The sequence below is a fragment of the Erinaceus europaeus genome, chromosome 2 (genome assembly GCF_950295315.1).
Source record: "Erinaceus europaeus chromosome 2, mEriEur2.1, whole genome shotgun sequence".
Classification (NCBI taxonomy): domain Eukaryota; kingdom Metazoa; phylum Chordata; class Mammalia; order Eulipotyphla; family Erinaceidae; genus Erinaceus; species Erinaceus europaeus.
In genome coordinates, this window is record NC_080163.1 from 5,343,876 (window position 1) to 5,353,918 (window position 10,043).

The 10,043-nt window shown below is 55.5% G+C and overlaps 1 protein-coding gene across 1 annotated transcript; it reads right to left on the reverse strand.

The window, feature by feature from the left end:
* Positions 1-549: 549 nt before the first annotated feature.
* On the reverse strand, positions 550-5,604 carry LOC132533454 (cytoplasmic tRNA 2-thiolation protein 1-like). The gene is made up of 3 exons (XM_060175143.1): positions 5,498-5,604; positions 3,132-3,655; positions 550-1,502 (listed from the first exon to the last, which is right to left on the reverse strand). Exons 1-3 carry the CDS (start codon positions 5,584-5,586, stop codon positions 670-672), a joined length of 1,446 nt encoding a protein of 481 aa, XP_060031126.1. The 5' UTR covers positions 5,587-5,604; the 3' UTR covers positions 550-669.
* Between the last annotated feature and the right edge of the window lie 4,439 nt (positions 5,605-10,043).

Here is a 10,043-nt window from a genome sequence, read left to right on the forward strand (position 1 = left end):
ATCGTCTCCAGGGGAGTCGGGCTGTAGCACAGCGGGTTAAGCGCAGGTGGCGCAAAGCACAAGGACCGGCTTAAGGATCCCGGTTCGAGCCCCCGGCTCCCCACCTGCAGGGGAGTCGCTTCACAGGCGGTGAAGCAGGTCTGTAGGTGTCCTTCTCTCTCCATTTCTGTCCTATCCAACAACAATGACATCAATAACAACAACAACAAAATAAGGTCAACAAAAAGGGAATAAATAACTAAATATAAAAATACAAATAAAAATGCACCCCTACAGGAGGGGGAGTAAACAAAACAAACAACCACCACCACCAACAAAAAAAACGCCTCCAGGAGCAGTGGATTTGTAGTGATAACCCTGGAGGCAAAAAAAAAAAAAAAAAAAAGTCAGGACTAGGCAGAAGCAGCTGTAACTCCCATTCGCTCAGTGATGGAAGGGCCTCCAGCCCCTCCTCCCTCAGATCTAGGAGTTCCCCCAGCCCCAGGAGCAGACCCCCAGGTTTGCAGGTGACAGGTTGCCTGTTGGGTTCCTCACATCCTCACACAGAGACAAAGGTAATGAGTTTATTCAGTTATTTACACCTGGGAGGTAGCACAGTGGGTAAAGCACTGAACTCTCAGAGTTCAACCCCCAGCACCCCAGTTATTTTAAGGCCCTCAGTGCAGGTTCTCATAAAGAAGGGGCTTCTCTGTCCTGGTCCCCAGAAGGAGGGGCGTCTGTGTCCAGCCTCCCGGGAGGAGGGGCGGCTGTGTCCGGATCCCCAGAAGGAGGGGCGCTTGTGTCCAGCCCCCCAGAAGAAGGGGCGCCTGCATCCAGCTCCCCTGGAGGAGGGGCGGCTATATCCGGATCCCCAGAAGGAGGGGCGCCGGTGTCCAGCCCCCCAGAAGAAGGGGCGCCTGCATCCAGCTCCCCTGGAGGAGGGGCGTCTGTGTCCTGGTCCCCAGAAGGAGGGGCGCCGGTGTCCAGCCCCCCGGGAGGAGGGGCTTCTGCGTCCCCGCCCCCGGGAAGAGCCCCCCGCGCCCGCGCGGCCCCCTCGTCCAGCCCCCGGCGGCCCTTGCCGATGGCCAGGCGCGGGCGGCCGCGGTTGAGGCCGTCCAGCAGCGCGCAGGCCTGGCAGAGCGCGCGGCTGGCCAGCGCCCCGCAGCGGGAGCAGGCGGCGGGCGGCGGGGGCCGGGCGGCGGGGCTGAGCGCCAGGCGCTCGGCCGAGTGCACCAGGTCCAGCACCGCCGACGGCCGCGCCGCCTCCAGCAGCTTGAGCAGCGCGCGCGCGTGCCCGCGGAAGGCCTCGGGCGCGTACACGCACTCCTCCGAGAAGTAGCGCAGGCGGCGGAAGTGCGCGTACAGCACCACCTCCTTCTGCGAGGCCAGCTGCAGCGGCCGGCAGCGCGGCAGCGCGCCCCCCTCGCCCGGCGAGCCCAGCAGTCCGCCCCGCGCCAGCCGGCCCGCGTCCCCGCGCAGGAAGTTCATGAGCACCGTCTCCGCCATGTCGTCCGCGTTGTGGCCTGCGGGGGAGGGCGAAGGCGTGAGGGGCTGGCTGTGCGCCCAGGGACATGGGGGCTGTACCCACCTGTGCGCCCGGGGACATGGGGGCTGTACCCACTTGTGCGCCCAGGGACATGGGGGCTGTACCCACCTGTGCGCCCGGGGACATGGGGGCTGTACCCACCTGTGCGCCCAGGGACATGGGGGCTGTACCTACCTGTGCGCCCGGGGACATGGGGGCTGTACCCACTTGTGCGCCCAGGGACATGGGGGCTGTACCCACCTGTGCACCCAGGGAGATGGGGGCCACACCCTACCTGTGCGCCCGGGGACATGGGGGCTGTACCCACCTGTGCACCCGGGGACATGGGGGCTGTACCCACCTGTGCACCCGGGGACATGGGGCCACACCCCACCTGTGCGCCCAGGGACATGGGGGCTGTACCCACCTGTGCACCCGGGGACATGGGGGCTGTACCCACCTGTGTGCCCAGGGACATGGGGCTGTACCCACCTGTGCGCCCAGGGACATGGGGCCGCACCCCACCTGTGCAGCCAGGGAGATGGGGGCTGTACCCCACCTGTGCGCCCAGGGACATGGGGCCGCACCCACCTGTGCACCCAGGGACATGGGGCCGCACCCACCTGTGCACCCAGGGACATGGGGGCTGTACCCACCTGTGCGCCCGGGGACGTGGGGGCTGTACCCACCTGTGCGCCCGGGGACATGGGGGCTGTACCCACCTGTGCGCCCAGGGACATGGGGCCGCACCCACCTGTGCACCCAGGGACATGGGGGCTGTACCCACCTGTGAGCCCAGGGACATGGGGCCGCACCCCACCTGTACACCCAGGGACATGGGGGCCACACCCCACCTGTGCATCCAGGGGAATCAGAGCAGGTGGGGGTGGGCTGTGTGCTCCGCATGCTCCCTACACCCAGGAGAGGTGGGGTGAGGGGTCTGCAGCCGGCGCCCCACCCAGGGGAGATCCGGAAGGGGGGGTAGGTAGAGGATGGCCATGCGCCAGAAGGGGGAGGGGTTGTGCATGCGCCCAACCTCTGCACCTGGGGCACTGGGGGGGGTGGGGGCGGGCGCGGGAAGGCCATGAAGACGGGTGGGGGCACTGGCGCACTTGGTTAAATGCACAAATTACCAGGTTCAAGCCCTCGCTCTCCATCTGCGGGGGGCACACTTGAAGAAGGTCTGCAGGTGTCTCTCTCTCCCTATCTCCCCTCTCCTCTAATTTCTCTGTCCTATCAAATAAAGATAAATAAAGAGCCCCAGTAACAGAGGGGTCTGCATAGGGCTCCCCCGGAGCAACCCGGGGTGCCCCAGGTGCGCCCACTTATCCAGGCCTGGTGGTCGAGATGCTCCCACGCAGGGAGTAAAGGCGCTTTACTGCTGCAAGGCCATTTCGGGCTCGGTGGCTGCACACTCCAGCGTGAGGGTGCGAGTGGAGTCCAGGCACCGCAGGTGCAGGTGATGCTCCAGGACCGGGCAGGTTGCCTCCAAGACACCCCGGGACCCCCAGATCCCCAGGACATTACCCGGTGCCCTGCCCACCAAGACCTCGGGGTGCCCCAGCCCCCCCCCCGTACCCCTGCCCCCCGCAGGGTCGCCAACACCCGCCCCCGGCCCCCAGCTCACCCGTGACGATGTGCGTGGCTCCCACGCGGCGCGCCCCCTCCTCCAGCGCGCGGCGCCGCAGCACCCCGCAGAAGGTGCAGCAGGCGCGGCTGCGGCCGGAGCCGGCGGCGCTGCGGGCCACGGCGTCCATGGTCCAGCCCCCAAACAGGTCGGCGTAGGCCACCACGGTGAGCGGCAGCTCCCAGAGCTCCGCCTGGTGCCGCACGGCCGCCAGCGCCGCGTCCCGGTAGCCGCCGATGCCCTCGTCCACGGCCACCAGGCGCAGCGACACGCCCAGGCGCGGGGCCAGAGCGCGCAGCACGTGGCCCAGCACCGTGGAGTCTTTGCCGCCGGACGCGCCCACGGCCACCACGGCGCCGGGCGGCAGCAGGCGGCCCGCCACCACCGTGTGCAGCACCTCGGCCTCGAAGGCGGCGCAGAAGCAGGCGCCGCACAGGGCCAGCCCGGAGCGCGGGCGGCGGAGGGCGGCGCGGGCCTGGTGGCAGGAGGCGCACTGCGGGGCGGGCATCGCAGCAGGGCTGCTCCTGCGGGGACGGGGGAGGGGGATCACTGGGGTGCAGCAGGGGGACCCTTCGGGGAGGGGGGGTCACTGGGGTGCAGCAGGGAGACCCTTCGGGGAGGGGGGGGTCACTGGGGTGCAGCAAGGGGACCCCGCCAGGGCTGTTCCTGCAGGGAGAGAGATCACTGGGGTGCAGGGGGAGACCTGCCTGGTCCTCAGGCCTTAGGCTCCCAAGTGCCCCCAGGGAAAGGAGCGACTGCTGGTGCAACACTGAGCAACTCTGGGAGTCTGGCACCATTAAGTCAGCTTCCGTTTTCTGCCATTCACTCACTCACTCATTTATTCATTCATCCATCTATACAACAAATACCCACTCAGTGTGTCTTGTGTCCTCAACGTAAAGCCAGGCACTAGACAGGAAAGATGCAGGGACCAGGCTTATAGCAGATGATAAGAAGGGATAACGCTTCTCTCTGGAGGCCCCTGGCATCCCAGACAGGATGACAGCCCCTGCCTGGTCCCCAGGCCTCAAGCTCCCCAGTGCTCCCTGGTAATGGAGCACTTGCTGGCTGTAAACTTCAAAAGACACCCAGAAGCCAAACACTGTACGTCCAAGCCTCCATGGTTCCCAGCCTAGTCAGGGCTACATCCCTCTCCTGGAAACTGTAGAAGGCTCCTTCCTCCCTGGTCTCTGACCCATTCTCCCCTCCTCTCAACAAAGCAGCGGCCTGGGTCCCACCCAGAACCATCTCCGGTCCTTCCATGTGTGAGGCTAAGGCCTCATAAGTCACAGCTTCCCTCACCTCCCATTCTCCATCAGCCACATGCATCTTCACGCCCCAGGATGCCCCTGCTAACAGGTATCTGGGCCCACTCTCCACTCTGCCCAGAGCATCTTCCCAGACACCAAGCCCAGCCTGAAGCCCTCAGGAGCCAGGGGGGCGTCAGTCACGACTGTCACTGCTAAGCAGCCTTCTCTTGGATTCTCTGCCACCCTCCTTTGATGTACTTGTTCTAGAGTTTCCTGGGCTTCCTCCCTCCCTGCTCCTGTTCCCTCTCTTTTGGAAAAGTCTCTTCATAGTGTTCTGCTGCATCAGGCTCCACCCAGAGCATTCTCATTATTGGGGGGAAGACTCTGAACTGAGATGTCCACTAGGCTGGCCCTCCAAAACCCCACTGGCTGCAGTCTGGGAAGTGGTGCAGTGGAGAAAGCACTAGACTCTCAGGCATGAGGTCCTGAGTCTGACCCCTGTCATCTCATGTGCCAATGGTGCTCTGTTTATAAAAATAAAACAAAACAAGGCAGAACAAAAAACCTGGGCCTTTTCTGCTTTTCTGAGATCCTTCCTTCCTAAGTGCCACGATGGCATGACCCCAAGGCACAATCCTGTTCTCGCCCAGTTGTGCCCTGTCACCTGAGGGCACCGCCTTCTTCCTCCAGAAGCGCCACAGACAGGGCACAAAGTCACTTTCAACTCGTCCCTCCCGTCCCCCTAAATCTAGGATCACCGGGTGCCGGGAATCAACCTCCTCGCACACTATCCCTGCTGCGGGACAATCCCACCTCTGTAGCTTTGACCAGAGGATGGATAGTGTGTGGCACCCTCCCATCAGGAATGAAGCTGAGCACAGATGCGGGGCCTCCAGATGTGTCTGGCTGAAGGCCTAGGCATGGCCCATCCCTTGCGGGAGGGGATGGGGAAAAAGGCACAAGTCTTGTGGCCATGCCCAACATGGGGCTCCTGGCCAGAAGGGCTGTGGGAGGCAGCGCTGGAAAGTGGCAGAGGCCACTGTGTCACCCTTAGAAAGATATCAACCCTCACGGGGAGTCGCAACAGAGAGCAGGTGACCCCGCGGCGGTGCTTACCCCAATAGAGAGAGCGGTGCTGGAACGTCCAATCTATCTGACACGCGGAAGACTGGAACGGAAGTGGCTAGGGGAACTACGACTCCCATAAGGCCTCGGTGCCTACGGCTCCCAGAACCCCTTGCAATGGCTCCGCCAACCCGCTCATGTCCTCTTGTGTCCATCTGGCCTACAACTCCCAGCAGCACCTTCTCTCTGCCTACCGCTCCCATAATGCACTGCCAGGCGGCCTCTCTGCGCTTGCGCACCAGCGTGGACGATGGCTGCCTTGTGACAGTGGTCTGCGCTGGTGTCACCGCATCACCCTGCAGGATATATTCAGATGATCTGTTTTTGTGGATTTACTGTAAGATTTTTTTAAGGAGGTTATGGACAATATAATATCATACCTTGGAGTTTGGGCTGCAGGTGGGAATCGGGGCCAACTTGAACAGCACAAGAATGGAGACACAGGACCTGATACTTAGTTCACGTTCGGCAGAATGTCGGTCTCATCTCATTTCTCACTGGTACCTGTTAGGCGGTGCTACCGTAATTGCTCCTTAACAGCCGAGAAAACGGAACTCAGAAATAAGAGGCCATCCATCTGTGCGCTCAGATCCACGCTTTAGCTCCAGGGCTGGTTTCTCTCTCTCTGTATGAATCCGAAACAAAACACGGGCGGAGGAGATAACAGCGTTTATACTAAAATGTTTTCATGCCTAAGGCTACACCGTCCCAAGTTCAAGCCCTAGCACTACGGTAAACCAAAACTGAGCAGCGTTCTGGTAAAAAAAAAACAAAAAAAAAAAAAAAAACGCACACAAAATGCACGGGGGGGGGGGTTAGGGGGACGGGCGGTAGTGCAGCGGGTTAAGCGCACGTGGCGCAAAGCGCAAGCACCGGCGTAAGGATCCCGGTTCGAGCCCCCGGCTCCCCGCCTGCAGGGGAGTCGCTTCCCAGGCGGTGAAGCAGGTCTGCAGGTGTCTGTCTTTCTCTCCCCCCTCTCTGTCTTCCCTTCCTCTCTCCATTTCTCTCTGGCCTATCTAACAACGATGACATCAATGACAACAGTAACTGTAACAACAATGAAAGCAATAAGGGCAACAAAAGGGAAAATAAATATATATATTTAAAAAATCCACTTGGTATGTAACTTATTGTCTCCAAGGGCAACTCTGCCCCACCCCTAACCCAGCTTTTCTGTCCCATGGTCCCAGTAGCCCATTTCCTGACTTTCATTTCATCCACATGTTTTGTCCCTCTCTACAAATAGAGAATAAAAACTCAGAATAAAAACTTACAGTCCCATGTATGGAGTATCTTTTTTTTTTTTTTTTAACATGAAAACTAGATTAGTATAGTGTTATTTTGGCAAACTAAACTAATACTCTTCCTGTAACGTACTGAAATGGTTCATACAGATCTTTATAACAAGCCTTTTTTAGCTTTTTAAATCATCTTTATTGGGTAGAGATAGCCAGAAATTGAGAGGGAAACAGAGAGGAAGAGAGACAGACACCTGCAGCCCTGCTTCACCACTTGCAAAGCTTTCCCCCTGCAGGTGGGGCCCAGGGGCTTGAACCTGAGTCCTTGTGCACTGCACCATGTGCATTCAACCAGTTGCACCACCACCCGACCCCGCTCCTCCTTTTTTAGTTATTTTTAAAAATTATCTAACAAGAGTCTTTAAATGTGGAAAATGATCTTTAGCACAGTGCTATTTTAGTAATTAGAAATTCTACCTGCCCGTTATTTCACCTACCACCTACGAAGGATAGAAGTTTTGACAGGACCTGAAGACCCTGGAGACTTAAAATGCTAAAGTGCTTTATGTAGTTCTTAGTAATAAGGTTCTTTAAAGGTGGAAAGTTTCACACAAGAGGGAGAGAGCATGTGCTGTATTAGTTGAACTATTTCCCTGACCAACAGCCATTAAATTATTATTTTTTGGAAAGAAGAGTAGAGTACTGCTCAGTTCTAGTATATAAGTGTCAGGATTCAAACCTGGGACCTTGTGCACACAAGAATTGTGCTATACCACTGAGCTATCCCCTCTCCCCCCCGACTCCAGTAACAGCATTCTTAAAACTTTTTAAAAACTGAATTAAGGGTGAGGGTCGAGAGCATAGTGGTTATGCAAACAAACTCTTATGCCTGAGGCTCCATAGTTCCAGGTTCAATTCCCTGCACCAACATAGGACAGAGCTGAGCAGTGCACTGGTAAAAAAAGAAAAAAAAAAGTTAACATTGCTTTATAACATACAAGTTAGAGGTATAATGCATTTTGATGATTTTTTTACCACCAGGGCTATCACTGGCTACGTCGTGACTCCACCATTTCTAGTGGTATTTTATTTTTATGATCACTAAAGGGAGAAAAAGAGACACCTGCCACTCTGCTCTACCACTTGTTGAAGTTTTCCCCTGCAGGTGGGGACTGGGGACTTGAACCCAGGTCCTTTCACAAGATAGTGTGTATGCTGTACGAGGTTTGCCACTCCCTGGCCCCCATGAAGTGTTAAAATTCAATATTTGTTGATGCCACATTCTGTTTACTAAAGTCAAATTCCATCCTTCACCATGCAGTGGACCCCTTTTACCCAAATTTACCCGTCCTCGTCTTGTTATTTATTTATTTACATGTTTGTTTTTTCTGGGCTTCATCACTCTGGGCCCACATTTTAAGACAGAAGGAGAAACACCAGAGCACTGAAGTTTTCCCTGGTACTCATGGTGTACGGGACTCAAACCTATGCTCATGGCAAAGCAGGCCTCCTCCCAGGTGAGCTGTTTTGCAGCCATCCGTATTGCCTTTAGGATTATATTTATTATATCTTACTGTCCAGAACATCCCCAAATAGGGAGATTTTCATGATTTCTTTTTAAAGGAACAAGTTGGATTCTAGCCTGTCCCAACATTCTGTGTTTGTCTGATCACGTCCTTCCCTGCTCCTTAGCTATCATGGGGCCTAATTTTCATTCCTGTGGTCAGTTATCTGCTGGATTCTCACACTTGCTTCCTCTTTGGGTCCCCTGACTGACTTCTCAGTAATTTGCACAATCAAGTTCCTCACACGTGCTTCCTCTATCTTCTGTCATCCTTCCACAATACCCCCAGCGGCCTACCACTAGGAGCAGATGCTTATTCTCAACTGTAGCAGGCAGCCTTCTAAGACAGCCCCGGTACCCGCCCCCCTCCTCCCTTGGTGTTTCCTTCCCCTTGGTAGTCTCCTTAGAGCGTGGGCTTCACCTGCTCACTTATTTCTTTGTATGGGTTTTGTTTTATACCAGAGCATGCTCTACCCTAGCTTACAGTAGTGCTGGGTTCAAACTTATTCCTACTAAGCAACATAATTAAGGTGGTAAACACTGCCTCCAAGATCATGTTACCAAAGACTGACTTTTTAAAGTGTGAATTAGCAGTTTTTGTTTGTTTGTTTTGTTTTTGCCTCCAGGGTTGGGGCTCAGTGCCTGCACCATGAATCCACTGCGCCTGGAGGCCGTTTCCCCCCCCCCCCCGCTTGTGTTGCCCTTGTTGTTGTAGCCTTGTTGTGGTTATTATTGTTATTGTTGATGTTGTTCATTGCTGGATAGGACAGAGAGAAATGGAGAGGGGAGAGGAAGACAGACACCTGCAGACCTGCTTCACCGCCTGTGAAGCGACTCCCCTACAGGTTGGGAGTTGGGGGCTTGAACCGAGACGTAAAGCCAGGCACTAGACAGGAAAGATGCAGGGACCAGGCTTATAGCAGATGATAAGAAGGGATAATGCTTCTCTCTGGAGGCCCCTGGCGTCCCAGACAGGATGACAGCCCTGCCTGGTCCCCAGGCCTCAAGCTCCCCAGTGCTCCCTGGTAATGGAGCACTTGCTGGCTGTTGAGCTTCCACATTTTGGAACTGTTACTAATCTTTTGTTGATTGTTAAGTGTTAGTTTAATTCCACTGTGGTCTGAGAAGATGCTTGGGATGATTTCAGTGCTCTTGAATTTGCTGATGCTGTCTTTGTGGCCTAACATATGGTCTGTCCTTGAGAATGATCCATGTGGATTTGAGTAAAATGTGTATTCCAGTTTCTTGGGATGAATGTCTGAAAATGTCCAATAGTTCTAGTTTATCTATCTCTTCATTTAGCTCCCTTATGTCTTTATTGATTTTCTGCCTGGATGATCTGTCAAGTTGAGAGAGTGGGGTGTTGAAGTTCCCTACTATGATTGTGTTGCTGCTAATATATTGCTGTAGCTTTTTCAGTAGACGTTTGATGTTTTTAGATGGCTTCTCATTGGATGCATAGATGTTAATAATTGTTAAGTCCTCTTGATTGACTGATCCTCTGAGCATTAAGTAGTGTCCATTCCTATCTTTTAAAATCTTATCTATTTTAAAGTCTATCATGTCTGATATGAGAATAGCTATTCCTGCCCTTTTTTGTGGGCCATTGGCTTGTATGATAGTTTTCCATCCTTTCACTTTTAGTCTGTGTTTGTCTTGTTGCGTTAGGTGGGTTTCTTGTAGACAGATATTTTTGGGTTGTGTTTTCTGATCCATCTTCCTACTCTGTGCCTTT